General features: G+C 39.8%; 1 protein-coding gene across 1 annotated transcript in view; it reads right to left on the reverse strand.

Annotated features, from left to right (window-relative positions):
• Positions 1-836: 836 nt before the first annotated feature.
• LOC134536010 (programmed cell death protein 4) overlaps positions 837-17,084 on the reverse strand; it is a 56,876-nt gene continuing 40,628 nt past the window's right edge. The window contains exons 2-8 of the mRNA XM_063375504.1: positions 12,340-12,497; positions 11,203-11,304; positions 10,132-10,249; positions 6,004-6,163; positions 4,917-5,139; positions 3,025-3,275; positions 837-2,364 (exon numbers count right to left, since the gene is read on the reverse strand). Coding sequence (XP_063231574.1) covers positions 2,301-2,364; positions 3,025-3,275; positions 4,917-5,139; positions 6,004-6,163; positions 10,132-10,249; positions 11,203-11,304; positions 12,340-12,497 — 1,076 coding nt within the window. The 3' untranslated portion in view covers positions 837-2,300. The remainder of the gene's footprint in view (positions 2,365-3,024; positions 3,276-4,916; positions 5,140-6,003; positions 6,164-10,131; positions 10,250-11,202; positions 11,305-12,339; positions 12,498-17,084) is intronic.

The raw sequence follows: 17,084 nt of genomic DNA on the forward strand, positions 1-17,084 counted from the left end.
CGAGCGTGAGCACACGAGCACGTGCACACGAGCGTGAGCACACGAGCACGTGCACACGAGCGTGAGCACACGAGCACGTGCACACGAGCGTGTGCCCACGAGCACGTGCACACGAGCGTGTGCCCACGAGCACGTGCACACGAGCGTGTGCCCACGAGCACGTGCACACGAGCGTGTGCCCACGAGCGTGTGCCCACGAGCACGTGCACACGAGCGTGTGCCCACGAGCACGTGCACACTAGCGTGTGCCCACGAGCGTGAGCACACGAGCGTGAGCACTCGATCCCGTGCACGCGAGCGTGAGCACACGAGCGCGTGCACACGAGCGCGTGCACACGAGCGCGAGCGCACGTGCACACGAGCGCGTGCACGTGCACACGAGCACGTGCACAGAAGCGTGAGAACACGAGCACGTGCACATGAGCGTGAGCTCACGTGCACCGGTGCTTGAGCTCACGTGCACCGGTGCGTGAGCTCACGTGCACCGGTGCGTGAGCTTACGTGCACCGGTGCATGAGCTCACGAACATGTACGTGAGCACAGGTGCGTGAGCTCGTGAGCACAGGTGCATGAGCTCACGAGCAAGTACGTGAGCACAGGTGCGTGAGCTCATGAGCACTCTCTCACACATCCCCACACATGCACATAAATGTGTACACACCACCACACTTGACTCTGTTTCACTGTAAAGTGAATGCATAAATGTGGTATATTATGTTAGTTTTTGTCTTTCAAATATGTACTCTACTTTCCAGAAAAGTCAGGATGTGACATTTGTGCACATATTTTGAGAAGAAAAAATGAGTCTCCCCCACAGAACAAATAATAAACAACTATTACATTGATTTTTATCACTTTTATTACAGACAGCATCCACTAAACATGTTTGCAGCTTTGTCATTTTACATGTTCTTGCAACGCTGTCAACTCAAATACATCCATCCGTGCTTTATGCATGAAATTTGTTTGCATACACTTAATAAAAAGATTTCGAATAACTGCTTTTAAAATCAGTTTTCCATACAAAATAAAGTACTTATTTCAGCAAGGCATGCTAAATTTATCACAAGTCAAGCAAACACACACACGCTACAGTATCAATCCCTAACCTTATATATACATGAAACAACATTACCAGTAAAAATAAAAATGAAGCAATACATGAGAATTTTCTCGAGTCCTTGGACATACTAGATATTGACTTACAAACTAGTTGTACTTCAAGTGGAAAGAATGTGCTCCAGTAAATTTTACAGCTCCATAGTTACAGCATCACAAGTGTTAAAGAAATACTTTCATTGAAACTCACACTGCACCATTGTCAAAGAGTAATATAGCATGAAAAAACAACACACCCTTTTAAATTAAATAATTCCCATTAACAATAAGTGTGAGTGCTCAATCTTCCAAAATCAAAATGTAACTTCAAGAAAAATAACATTTGATAACCTATGCTTATTTAATATTGTATACCTTGAACATGCCAGAAAGATATAATACAAATGAAAATATACTGCAACACCAACAATGGCTTTCACTAATTTATAGTATAGCTAAACTACATGGCCAGTAACTCAATTTTTTTGTGTGTGCAATGTACAAGGCCGTAAATACATGACTGTTACACACTATTGCAAAACCAAACATTTCAATATGCATAAATGAATTTTACTACCAAGCATTATGAAATACTAGCATCTCATCTTTTAAAAACACAAATGTACGTTGCCAATTCAACAAATAGCAAATTGCACTTAATAAAAAAAAAGGATATGTATTGAAAACATCTTTATCAAAATAGCTGTTTTGTACAAGTGCACACAATTTATGTAATTTTTCTAGACCCTTGAAATAATCACCAGATAATTTTTCTGGTCCTAAACAACCAAATTAGCAAAGTACAGAAAATAAAAATATGCCGAAGCCTAGAAAGTTCAAAACTGTTAGCATTTGTTTAAAACAGACCTTATCTAACTTATGAATTTACAATTCCCTTACACCACCCAATTGTAGTATTTACATGTGGTATATCTAAAACAAAAACAAACGAGGAAAGAGATGAAAAAAAATACAAATTTTACACAAATTAAATGCAGTGAACACACACAAACTCACACTAATAAGTACAGAATGAAGAGGAAGAAAATACTTCAGAATAAAAGTTACGAGAGAGTGGTAAGGAAGAGGAGGAGCAAGGACACAAAGGAAAATGCCACCAAATCCAAAAGTGGGAAGAATTCCGGGCACTCCCGCACAGAGAGAGAGCGAGAGAATGCCGATCCCCGGCTACAGCTGCAGCCTCACACCAGGTCGTGGCTCTTGATGCGGCCACCGTCGCCTTCCGACACGAAACGCTTGCGGCCCCTGAAAACAAATATATATTTTATAGGAGCTTTGCTTGCTACCAACAAGTCATTAGAGACTTAAAAAAAACAGCGGCACAGACATGCGGTGTGGCCTGTTGTGAACACACACCCTGGGAAGTCATGGAAAACCAAACTCAAAATGTCCAGACCAGGATACGAACCCGGTTCTTCTGGAATGCCAGTCAAGTGCTACCAACTGTGCAACCAGCCGACGTCAAATGTAAACATACATACGTCCGGCACGGAGAATCCCGCGGGAGGAATTGGTCGGAAGAAAAATATCACAGCACAGACACCAAACGGCTATTTTCGGACAACGCAATGCCGTCGCCACGGGAACGTTACCAAGACAAACCGGTTGCTACGTTTCGGGTACAGACACCTGTTCCCGTCATCAGACTCAAAATGTGTCCAGTCCAGGATACGAACCTGGTTCTTCCGGAATGCCAGTCCGGCGCTAGCAACTGTGCAACCAGCCGACGTCAAATGCAGACATACATACATCCAGCACAGAGAATCCCGTGGGAGGAATTGGTCGGAAGAAAAATATCACAGCACAGACACCAAACGGCTATTTTTGGGCAACGCAATGACGTCGCCCAAGACAAGCGGTTGCGCAGTTTCGAGTACAGACACCTGTTCCCGTCACCAGACCCACCTGGACGGCATCTTGCGAATGATGGCGTCGCCGAGGAAGCCGGCCTTCTGGCAGCGCTCCATGAACCTCTCGAGCACGGTGTAGGCCAGCGGCACATCCAGGCAGATGTCGGGCATGTCCTCGTAGACGCGCAGGAAGCCGCGCTCAAGCATGTCCGGAGTCACCACCACGGCCTGGCACAGCACCTTGAGCAGCCGGCACATGGCCTCCTCCACCGGGCCGCTGATGGCCTCGATGGCCATCACCACCGCCTGCCCACGACAAACAAGTCAACCAATCACACTCAAACATTTTGACGACTAAAAAGGCTTAAATTTTATAAGTTGCGTTGAGTGATAACTAAACGCTTATAGAAAATGTATTTTACCACACGCTGTTGCATTAGTGCAATTATTTGACAAATCCGAAAATACGGTAGGTAAATCAAACAGGTCTCGGCTTCAATTAGTCTGGATTTGCGGGACTCCGCGCTGTACTCTGAAACACAATTCCTGTGGTTTCTGTGCATGAGGCATGTCAGACTATCGTGGGGAGGAAATACATCGCAGCCCACTAAGGATTACAATAATCGTTCTAAAATGGACGTAGTTATGCAAAGAGGAACCAACCCACATGAAATCTATTCAGAGTATTTTGAAGTTGAAGTTTAATTATAAATTGTAATTCTCGTATTGATAACATAATGTGGGTAGAATTTTAATGGTCTAGTGTAAATACTGATATAATAATAGCAACGACGGTACGATCAACCTTGTACTATTTTAATTTATTTTCAAATAAAATATATTACAAAATTGTGGGTTAGTTCCTTTTTGCATAACTACGTCCAAATATGATGTGCATAATTAATGGATTTCTTTCAGTCAAGAAAGCAACTGAACTCCGAATCATAAAACACTGACAATTTTAGAAAATGTGCAAGACAAGCTACGTATGTTACAAGTGACATTTTATGTAGTCATTGGCAGATGCGACTATCATAGGTCAAATGTAAAATGTATCAGATACGCTGGAATGAATTTTACCACAATTAGACAAAAATTATCAGCAAACTATAACAGAGCCCACAGAAGTGGGGCCACGGTGGTTGAGTTATCGCATTCACCTCCAAACACAACGATCGAAGTTTGAACACTGATTTTTCCCAGTGGGAGAAAAAAATGCACATGGCAACTCAAAAAAATAAAATAGATTGTATGTATAACTGAATCTTTACCAGGAGTTTCATACCTTCATATTATTCTGAAAACAAAAGTTTTTAGCATTTTTCCACTCCCACAAAAAACACAGTTTTTTATATCCAAAATTCAAAGACAGTAATACAATTCATATTGAATGGGCTCATTAGGCCTGTGCAAATACTAGTTTCTTGAAGCAAAGTGAATATCAAACCAAAATTTTAAAATATTCGTGAAGCCAAAATCAAATTGTGAATATTTTACTCAGCGAAGCTGTATTACATTTATCTTGTAAATATAGGATTAAAGTTTTTTAAATTAAAAAAAAATTAACGTTCATATGTCTCAACTGAGCCCTATATAATATTGTTCGATAAAAATTTATAAGATGACCATGCATAACATATATAACACAACAACAAATACTTTCATGGACGAAAGATTAGCTTCTAATTTTTTAAAGATTTGCAACCACAACGGAAGCTTGGAACAGAAGCCAAGCGAAATGGAACATTCTCGGCGAAGCTGTATTACACTTATCTTATAAATATAGGATTAAAGTTTTTTAAACAAAAAAAAAATTAATATTATAATGTCTCAACTGAGCCCTATATAATATTGTTCAATAAAAATTTATAAAATAACCATGCATAACACAACAAATATTCTCATGGACAAATGTCTAGCAACCACAACAGAAGCCGAGCGACCGACCTCGTAGACGAGCTCGTGGTGGAAGTGGGGCACCTCCAGCTCCAGCAGGCAGCGGTGAGCCTCCTGCAAGTCTCCCGAGCTCACGAACTCCTGCAGCAGCAGGTTCATCTGGCGCACCAGGGACTTGACCGGCCTCAGGCCGCCCCCCACCCCCCACACGTTGTCCAGGCGCACCATGCCGTGCTTCATGGAGAGGAGGGTGTCTGCGCGCAGCAGCGCCTGCCTGCAACACACACACACGCATCGCCGTCCTCACTCCCAGCATCACACGCATCTTCCGAGACGCACAAGTAAGGGTCAAGGGCGCCGCCCACCCGGGCACACACACACGGTGCGCGGAGCTTCAGGAAAAAACAACGCGAATTCAAAACTACTTGAGATATCCAAGTGGGGGTCTGCTTACGAAAAGCATTTAAAGAGTTCGCTGAGGTCCGAAAAGTACTTTTGATTTCGGATTAAGTTTTTAAAACTGTATTTTTAGAAGAGTTAAAAAGGCTAAAAACGCATGTTTTCAGAGTAATTTTTAGGTGTAAAGAAATCAGTACAGATTCTTGAAAAGCACTTAAAGGGACTTGCATTACATCTTTGTCTTTATTTCTCGGCCATATAATGTTACGGTCACCGCTCAGATCTCACAGTTGTCCTGTGACGACGAGAAGACTGCGCGCCAGTCCAGAGGCGACACCGCGCCACAAGCATCAGCGAGCATCGCGCTTATCATCCCGCTGCACTAACACACATACACCCCTGACGAGGCGGGCCCCTTAAGCGTTGATTACGCTACACCCAACCGTAATTCCTAGTGCACTATAGGACACGGCCAGTCCCTAATTTTTAAAGAACTGATTTTGGTGTCCTATCCGTCGCCCAAAATCCGCACATGCGAAATGCTCACTTTTTCTTTGAATTTTATCAGTAAGCTGGGCTCGCATCCAGTGCCATTAACTTGCATATATTCAATTTCGCGAATATTGGGCGGATGAACCACACGTTTGTGTGTACCAAACGAAACAACACAATTTGTACACTTTTAATGGTCATAACAAGAATGGCCACTGGTATTTTCCCCCCTGCCCTTTTTCCATACCTGGCATGCTCACAGTCCAGCTTGTCCTTGGAGTTGACGACAAACTTGGGAGGCAAGCAGTCGTCTGCGATGGCCCTGGCAATGAAGTTGCCGAGTGCAACTGGGGCGTCAGGCGTGTCCAGGATAAGGTCTGGGAGATTCTGCAGAAGCTTCTCGAAAGCTGCACACAAAAAAAAAAACTTCTTAAACAATGCAAGTATAACACAGCAGATATCATGGACGACTCCTTTCCTTAGTTTTATTTCAATGCCATGCACCTAAACAAAGGTCCTAAAGTTTAAACAACATACTATATACACATTTTTCATTTTTTTCTCTTTTAACTTTTGAATTTTTCTTATCTTGATTTGAATTTTTATGTTGCTCTATAAGTGTTTTACAATACCAATACATTTAATCACTGCAGTAAAACATATTTGAAGAATATTAAAATATTTTTACTTAATCAGTAACTATACTAGACTTGGAAAGGTCTCTTAAAGATATTCCTAAAAATAAAATATCAGAATGTAAGTAAAGTATGCATTCAGCATTCTTCAGTTCCACACATTCTGTAATCAGGCACCAGTCTAGTCTCTTGTGTGCAGATTTCTTTGTGTAGATTTGACTATTTGTCGACTTTGAACACCAAGGTATGCTACTGTGTTATGTAAGTTTTAAATTTGATCAGTGTTTATTTTATGATTTTTTTGAAGAAGAGATTGTATAATGGATGAAACACGGTAAGTATTGGATACATTTGTTTCCAATTAAAGCTAATGTGTATTTTTTATTGCCATAGAGTTGCTTATTAGAACTCTTTGAATTCTGTATTAATTCTTCTTTGGCATTTGCATTAAAACTATGATTCAACAATCTGGCAAAATCACGAATCCGGCATGGCCACAGTCCTGAACACGAGATAAAGAGCTGTTGTTATATCAATTTAACTTTCATAATTAAATATGATCTAAATTTAAATCAGAGATGACAAATATGAATATATATAATGTTTCAATACAACTAAAAAACCTCATGAAATATAATTTAAAAATGTTATTTATGAGTTTCACTTGCACAAATAGTTTGATTACAGTGGAACCTCGATGCATGGATCCCGCATCTATTATTTTTCCGTATCAATCGTTTGTTTATTCTGGTCCCTTCAATAAGCCCACATAAACAACGTTAAATAATCCCGTTTGTGTCGTTTTTTTAATGTTCGTTTTTCCCGTATTGATCGCTCAAAATTTTGGAACGCGCCCTTTGTTTTTCTTATATCAATCGTTTAACAACTCAAGATGGCGGCTAATGTACTTCTACAATCGATAGTTGCGCTTTTACCTCTTCGCTCGGGCGGTCTTTTTGTCTTGTTGGCAACACTACGCACGTTTTTTTTATGTATCGCGTCATCTTTGGTCTAATTCATTTCTGTTTTGTTTAATGTATGTATCTGTAAACATTTTTTGGCACGTGGTCACGTGAAAATACGGTGCATTTGAAAGTATTCAGCAGCTACATTAAATATATTTTAACATTTTTATTGTGACCCTGGTCATGGCCCGACCGAAAAAAGTAAGAACACTAGACGAGAGGTTAAAGATCGTCGAAGAAGTGGAGAAGAATCCTGGCGAGAAGAGAGTGGATGTTGCTAAACGACTCGGAATTCCACCTTCTACACTAAATTCGGTCTTCAACAAACGTGAAGAAATACGTGCGCAGGTCAGCAAATACGGCCTATCAAGTAAAAAAAGAAAGACTGGTAGGGAATCTAATTTCCGTGAAGTTGAAGATGTACTGTTTAAGTGGTACCAGCAAGCAAGGGCTTCGCATATTCCCGTTGATGGAACAATAATAAAAGAGAAAGCGATGCAAATCGCACTGCGATTAGGCATCGAAAATTTTTCAGCATCAAATGGATGGTCTACAAGGTTTAAGGAACGTCATGGCATAGTCTCCAAGAAGGTCTGCGGGGAAAGTGCATCAGTAGATGAACAGGTCACTGGTCGTTGGTTTGACGACCTTCCTAAGATCCTTGAAGGTTATGAACCTCGCGATATATATAACGCTGACGAAACAGGCCTGTTCTATAACTGTTTGCCAGAGAGAACACTTGCAGTGAAAGGAGAAAATTGTTATGGGGGTAAGCATTCTAAAGACAGACTAACAGTGTTGTTGTGTACCAACAGTGACGGTTCCGATAAGTTACAGCCAGTTGTAATTGGGAAATCAAAAAAATCCTAGGTGTTTTAAGAATGTGAAAATGCTTCCAGTTAAGTATGAATCAAATAAAAGTGCATGGATGACTGCAGATATATTCACTTCATTTTTGAGGGCTTTGGATTGTAAAATGGGTTCTCGTTGCAGGAAGATTCTGCTCTTTATTGATAACTGTGCTGCACATCCACTAGACGTTAGTTTTTTGAGAAATGTGAAAGTTGTCTTCTACCCTCCAAATTGCACCAGTATTTGCCAGCCACTGGACATGGGTGTTATAAAATGTTTTAAACACCATTATAGGAGAATGCTAGTCCAGAAAGTTGTGTGCCTGCTGGACATGGCCACTGAAGGCAGCACTGTGGGACTCAAGTTGAATGTGCTGCAAGCTATCCACTATATTGCTGCAGCATGGAAGAAGGTGACCCCCACAACTATCACAAACTGCTTTGCCAAGTGTGGTGTTGCATGTGGTGCTATAGCTTCTTCAAGTGATGTTCAGGAAGAAAATGGTGAAGATTTTCATGGTGATTTCGAGAAACTGGACACACAGAATGTTGGCTTCGACACATATGCAAGAATTGATGAAGAAGTTGCTACATGTGGTCCTATTCAATGTGTAGAGGCCTTGTGTGACTCAGCTCAAGCTCTCCAGGACAGCAGTAGTGAGGACTCTGACACTGAACCAACACAGACTGAGGTGGTCCCGTCATTTGCTCAAGCACATGCAGCTTTCGAAACAGTGAAAGCATTCTGCTATTCTTGCAAAGTTAGTGACACAGATCAGGACACTATTTTGCGAATGGAATCAGTGATTTTTCATTTGAAAAAAAATACCAACACCAAACAAACCTCAATAAAGGATTTTTTAAAGAAACATTAATACATATCTATACACTATTTGCAGTGCATAACATTTTTCTGTGAATGTGCATTTTTTATGTGGTGACTTTCTGGGCTAGGATTAGTACTATGTAATATTTTTGTGCTTTAATATATGTACATAGCTACATACATACATTTGAGGTATGTAAAGTAAACTGTAACAAATATTATGGAACTTGCAAGACGTACACATAATGTGAAATTTCAGAAATTCTTAATTTTTTTTAAATCTATCTGTTGTTACTATTTTGTTTTGTTCAATTTGTGAATTGTGTTAATTGATGTACATATGTATTTTGAAATTAGTGATCTGCTTAATTTAAAGTAAAACTGATTTAACAAATGATTACTATTATTTAAATTTTTTATAATGATTTTATGTACAATAAGCTTGGAAACCATTGCTTATGCATACATTTACCGAGGTCTGTAAACAAATCCCACATCTATTGTTTTCCTGCATGCATTGTTTTTTTCTGCTGGTCCTTTGAAAAACGATGGATAGAGGTTTCACTGTAATTGTATTGTATTGTGTCACTATGATTATATTTACATAAAAAATATATATCTTTTTCCACCTGGTATTCATTATTATAGGTGATTGTCAAGTGAATGAGTCACATATTTGTAGGGACCAAAAATGTTGATTACAGTACAAAACATTTCCACTGAGTGAGACTAACCAGCAATGTACCTCTCTACATTCATTCTACCATTAATTCATAATTATATAATCATGATTTTTCTTAAAACATTGGGGAAAAATTAACGAAAACTTCCTAAATGTATTCTTGCTTGTTGGAAAAGCAGTCTTATTAAACAAATGTCTCATCAAAACCAACAGCTCACCTTCATTCTCTCCAAGAAGATACCACATTATTAAACTCTAGTAGCACAAGACAAAGAAGCTACAGCTATAAATTATAAAATTAGGATAAAGATATTTCAGTATTTTAAAAATGCTGCATTGGGTTAACTAGTTCGAGGAAGAGTACGAAAATTGTCATCCCGATAAGGATAAATAAACTATCCAGAGCTGTTACAAACCTTTAGCAATGTCCTTCTGGGTCACAACTTCTCCATACATATCAGAGATGAGCACGGATGTCATCTCGCGGTGGGAGGGTTTGTGGTCCATTGCTATCTCCACTGCTATCAAGGGAAGCTGCAACATTCCACCATGCAGAGGCATAATTAGCCCCCAAAATAATACATTTACAGGAAAAAATGAACTGTAGCACACAGTAGTTAATATAATACAAAAATGTTGCTAAGAGAAGCAGAAAAAATAAGATTACATTAAAAACAATACCAAAGTTTTCAGTGTCTTGGGAGAGAGTGAACATGAATAAAATAGAATTATGTCAGCCAGATGCAGTACATACAAAGGAGGTTCCCAAAATATTACTACAGACAATTTCCCTGAATTTTCCAATCTATTTCATAAATTAATTGTGCAAAATAAAATTAATATTTTTCAACTACAAATACTAATCGAAAACATTTCAAACACACCAACATGTAAACTTTACCAGAAAATCTTATCCAGCACAATACACAATTTGCACTATTATTTCCATCAATGCTATGCAACCATCAGTCAGTTTGTAATATTAAACCACTACTTTGATCAAACTTTGAAACAATTCATTGCTGATTGTGACCAGGTATTTTATTGTGCTTCAAACTGTCTCAATGAACGGTTTACTTATACTTCATTATTCAAACAAAAAATAATGGAATCTTAAACCACACATGAATTTGTGACTAAATTAAGCCTGGTTTAAAGATACTAAAGAACATACACTAGTAGTATACCATTCCAGTTTGGTAAATAGCATTTTGTCAATTTCTTTGTGTTTTCCAAGTGCTTAAGACTTCTTTTCAAATCCCCGAGTTCCCCCCCCCATTTTCCAGATTTCCCCCATCAGCAGCAATTCTGCAAAGGGACTACAAGTAAAAGAAGCTGACTAAGCACTGAGCAGTTGAGAGAGAAGAGGCCATCCCTAGCAGAAAGCATCTACCCACCAATGGATCCGAGAGTATGTCCCTATGTGTAGGGCACAATGAACCGGCTATTCCAAGAGGAATTAAAAGGACAAAGAATAAGACACTCACCATATACCTATTTGAGCCACAATTGAGCTCTTCGAAGGCAATAAGTGCTTCGCCTGTGTCACCATGCTCATAGTACTCCAACACACTGGGTTCCGCAGCTTTCTGAAAAAAACATACGTACTTTTATTTAACAGAGACTTACCATAATCTATGCTAATAAGTAAAATATAAAATAAGTTCAGAAGCAATACAATATAATTTTTATGGACCTCAATAATTTATAAGTATATGTTATTGAAATTGAGTATGAGGAACCAACTTTTTTCAAGGATTCAGTAATAAATTATACTTGTTAACTCTCTGACACATTTTCAAATCCGATTGCTTAACAGTGTTAGAAGCTATAAAAGGAAACAAAATAATCACAATTGCTGAAAGTAAATTCACAGAAAAAAGGTTATCAAAGCATTTTGACCAAATAAAATTGCAATGCATTTTGTACCTCTTAAATATAAACGAGAAGTGTTAGCTACATGATGAGTTTTTGAAAGAGGCCCTGTAGTACAAGTATGACAAGAATGAGTAAATACAAATACAATACAGGGTACATTTCCAGCACCTCAGTAACTGTATTTACTCAATCATTGATTCTTTTCACACATGTTCCACCGAGCCTATTTTAAAAGATGCCCTGTATTTATGTTTATTCAGAAGCAGTGGTAGTAATATTTAAGTAATAATAAACTTGTTTACCAGAACAGACCCAAATAATACATATATTAACCGAGGCACCCATCCCCATTAACAAATAACACAATCATCACTGGCTTACAACGCGCGCTCTCTGGCAAGTGCCGAGTTAACTACATCTGGTGGCCCGATCTCTTTCGGGGTGTGTGTACTTACTATGTCGATAGTTACGCGTTCGTTCAGCTTGCATTTGGATCACAGATTTTGTTTTTCGATTTAAAGTTGAAAGGTTTTTTGTTGCATGACTTATTATTTTAAATTGTTTGGAGTGCTCTTTTATACTTCACGTTTTTAATTAACGTACTTTCCATGAATTGGTTTTGTTTTTATGAAAAATTTTTATCTAAAAAAAATTTATTTTCCCGCATAATCGTTGCACCCCTAATTTTCAAACTTTGTGCAAATAAAAACAAATGATGGGTTTTTAACAAATGCGTGCAAACGAACCCTGATCTCTTCTTCAGTCATTTCAGGAATGATGCTCTTCAGCTCGATGTCTCCGTTGTCGAGGGAGTCGCTGTCGTAGTTGGGGTCGTTCATGTCGACGTCCACTTCCACCAGCTCCGAGCCAGGCTTGCCCCACACCCCCTTCCCACCGGCACCTCCTGCACACCAAACAATTCCAAACCACACATCAGTACTTTCAGTTTACTTTTACAAACAAAAAATAAAGGAAAATGGGGAAAGGAAATCTGTCACGGCTCCCAGCAAGGAACCATCCCAGCATTTCCCTGGAGTAATTTCCAGGAAAATGTCAACCAGAGTCGGGATTCTCGGACCGGGATTCGAACAAGGTCCTCTGGAACACAAGTCCAGTTGACTTAACACTGCCACCACCTCGCTTCCGTAACCAACACACAGTACCAGCACACAAACTCATCTGCACGAGTCCTGTAAGAATGTGTACTTCAAGGAGGGCTAGAGCAGTTGTAACACAAATACTACCTGAAACTGCAAAACATTTTGCAATAAGAAATCAACAGAAAATCATCCAACCCCGTTGAAATGATTTATTACTGTCAATTTGAAAACTTTTCACCCAGCTGACACTTATACGTAGTAACGGCAAGTTTTAACACTCAAAAAATTCATATAAGAATCCAATTTTATATAAATTTTAATAATAACAGCATTATTTTTTATTAAAACAACTATAGAAATTTTTTTTTCTAACATCACATTTTTTTAAATTTTAATCATTAATTTCAATTATACCATACCGCAAATATATTTATTTCATTACTAGTCACGAAAAAAATTGAACTATGCCTAGTCTATTTCTTATTATAAAAAATTAAAATTACAAAATACAACACAATAATGTAAATTCTTTAATAATCTACTAGAACCAATCAATTATTAATGTAAATTATAATGTAACCGTGTCTAGCATGTTGTCTATACAAATATTAGAAATAACACATCTAAAAAAATTTCTAAAGAAAATTGTCACCTGCTTTACAATTGAACATACACATTCAGGTTCAATGTCAACATCAGGTTACAAAGTAATGTACAGTATAAATTAAATACATACATGTAACTTTATTTCAACTACATTATAACTTTCTTTAAAATTCTTATTTTTGGGGGGAAATTCAAAATATTATGCAACAGAACAGCTAATGTTTCAAGAATTATTTGATTCTGAACCATTCCCACCACATCAATCCTTGCATGGATGAAAGTGATGTTCATGGCAACTTAGCACAGTGAAAAGAATTCTACATCTTGATTAATTTAAATTTAAAGTATAAAATGCATGCTACATGTTGGTGAATAGTTTAAGAAAGATGAATTAAAAAAACAAAGGTGTGGGAATTATGAAACTTACCAGGATGGAAAAAAAAAGCCCTAAACATTACATTATATTGTTACGAACGTGAGCAAGGCCACATCACGCGCAGCTGCACGCCGTAACATGAGATGTGACGTGCCCACCTGGGTTGCCGCTTTATCTCCCTCCAGCCCTCCGCTCCCCCCGCGCGAAACTGTTAGTTCGACATCCAAAACCTGCCAGCTGCGGAGTTATGCGAGCTGCCGACACGTGTTTTCGAGAAATTTCTGCCGTCGGGACGGCTCGCAATGACGCGACTGGCACCGGCCGCTCTCGTGAGTTCTGGAATTGCGCCGGGGCTTACATATATGCCCGAGGACGTCAGGGCAGGGAGTCAGTGGAGTTCAGAGTGAAGTCGGGAGTTTTCCCGCGGCGGAGTTTCCGGGCGAAGGTTCCAGGGCGAAGAGTTCAGTTCCGGGCGATAGTGTCGCGGACGCGGCGGAGTTCCGAGCGAAGTTCCGAGCGAAGTTCCGAGCGAGGCGCCTAGTGGGATCTCGGCGAAGGGGAAGTGCGACGGCGGCGGCGGAGTGCGGCGACGGAGGTCCACGAGGGGTGCTGCGGCGAGAGTTGCGCCAGAGGTGCGGCCCAGCGAGGCGTGTGGATTGTGAGAAACCATTGACTTGAGAAAGCAACATTTTTTAAGTACAATTGATTAATTGGCATTTTTAGATTAGCTAGTAATGTAAATAGTGGCAAGAAATAAAACTGTGTGCGATAAAAATCTTTTATTGGGCTATCCTTTACGAACCCGCAGTAAATCGTAACAATATTATATTACTGTCCTGCAAAATTACACACACACACACACACATATTTATTGAAGGATGGTTTTAGTGTGAAGCTGCAACAGACACAACAAAGAGGGAAAAAAAATTGATTTGGCCTCTGTGTACCACTTATTACCAAATGTACTAAAGTATACAGAAACAACTTGGTTACAGTTTCAAGCCATGTAAACAAGGTAGACCTTGTGGTCACACGAGATAGATGGAAGGGGGAAAGGGTTTGTGGACTCGGCCTGGCTCGCCTCTGAATGGGGAGGCTGGATCAATACCAGGGGCAGGACCTGAATGGCGGAGTGGGATACACGGAGACGAGGGAACAGAGACGATGCCAGCTCGCCACACCCCACAGTGCACACTCGCACAAGACATGCACACAGTGACTTAGGAGGGGAACCTCTGGTGCATATTTCAAACAAAATAACTAAAATACTTGGTACAGTTTTCTAACTACAACGTGCAATGCAGATCCAAGAAACATTGATGCCCCTTCCTCAAGTCATAAATATATTTCTAGAGAAATTCTTGACAAACGTTTTTGAATTTACCAGTGACAAATATCATATGTTACACTGTTCACAACTTCGCCACCTTTGCCTGATATTACGTCAAAAGTTCAAACTAGCCTATCAATATTTTTATTTTTCAAAGGCAACCATAAAAAAAAAGTCCAGATAAAACACTACATTTGATCACAAACTGAGTTTGCCTGGTATACCGATATTGCAGATGTATTGTGTTTTATTTCAAGGTTTCATGTACATAATTAATACACCACCACCACCTTTTAGATAGTTCAGAAGCTGCTGAAAAAAAAAAAAAATATAGAGTCTGACAACAGTATTCTACATACATGTCAACAAAGTACATCTGATGTTTGTTTGTTGAGGCGGGCCGTGCGAACCTATGCCGCGGGCCGGATGTGGTCTACGTCATGTCTTTTGTCTCAATTGCGTCAGTTACATCTACACAACCGTCACTTGCAACGCATCACATGAACACTGTTTACGAAAACTGACAACCACATCAAGTTTTTCACCAAACACTGGCAATACTTTTGATAACTGTCGATTGAGACAAGTCACGTGGTACAGACCGCACCAGAATTTAGCCAGAAGTGATTCCGTGAAATCAGGGAAAAATCAAAATCTGAATGGATTGGCAGGGACTCGAACCAGGTTCATAACGAACGAGAGTAACGTTTTACCCGTCGCACTCGGTCCCCAAGCATGGACGTAGCCAGAAGGAAATAAAAATCAATTTAATATAAGTCTTTTTTTTAGAGGAGGGGGGGGGGGTTGTCTGAAGGGGAATGGTGTGATGTGGTTGGGATGCCTCATATATAATAACAGAAACGTTTACAAAAAGAAAACGCTTTAATACGCAATTTTGTCTATCTGATGAACTTCAAGTGCGTTCAAAACGCGAAATATTTAAATAAACGGCTGATCCCATACACTACGTACTACTGCTTATGACTGTGTCCTATAATACGTGTTCAAAGAGAAGGCTACTTTATAATTAATCATATTCAGTGACCATAAAAAGAGCCATATACTAATTCTAAGCTGGTTAATTAGTTTATTCTCTCGCAAGAGGAATATAAAGAGAGGGGGGGGGGGGGGGAGACAGCTCCACGCGCAGGCTCGGTCTAGACGTCAGCTGTCCTGCCCACATCATAGATCACACCGCAGTCACAGTCACTTCATGGCAGCGCGGGACAATGGGTCTCGCACCTACGCGACTGGGGATGTGCCCACGCGCACACAACACAAACCCTGCATCGCGGAGAGCCAGGGGATTACACTACTAACGCAACACTGCAAACCACCTTTATCATCTACGTAAGTATGTAGGCTACCTTCGCATTAGAAAATTTGAGATAAAGGATTTCATAATATATGCAACCACTATAAACGACTTGAAAACCGTGTTCACAAAAATCTGTATAATTACTTATATCACTAACCAAAATCAAATGTACTTTTTTTTTAAAATCATTTACCTACCTGCAATTTTCTAAAACAAAGAAAATCTAGGCTCCACCATCCTCACAGCTGGCCTAGTTCAAACAGAACCTTGCTTACGCCATTTTAGTGTGTATGAGTGACTACGCACTAAAATAACCATTAAAAAAAATGCTTTGTATGATGGTAGACCGGAGCACGACATTTCCTCAAATTACCACCAATGGGGAATTTCAGTTAACTTTACCAGGATTTCAAGCGTATTCCCCGACTTTCCAGAATATGTACACCCTGTTGAGTTGTAAAGCATAAGGTGAGGGGCGTTACTATCTTCTAAATTAAACTTAAAACAACGGCGACCAAACTTACTGTGAGTAGGGTCACACACAGCCAATGCCAAAAAATATCGAACCGGCAGTCTTCTGGTTTAACCAGAAACACTGTCGTCGTAAACATCACGGCGCGCGGAAAAAAATAAATGCGGATCATATCGCAACCGGCTTTCCGCAACAAGGAAAAAAAAAAAAAAAAAAAACCTAAGGTCGGCTGGTGCGCCTCGCCGTTGTCTGCAAACCGGCCTTCGGATTGGCTGACGCGGTGGGCTCG

The sequence above is a fragment of the Bacillus rossius genome, chromosome 10 (assembly GCF_032445375.1).
Source record: "Bacillus rossius redtenbacheri isolate Brsri chromosome 10, Brsri_v3, whole genome shotgun sequence".
Taxonomy (NCBI): Eukaryota; Metazoa; Arthropoda; class Insecta; order Phasmatodea; family Bacillidae; genus Bacillus; species Bacillus rossius.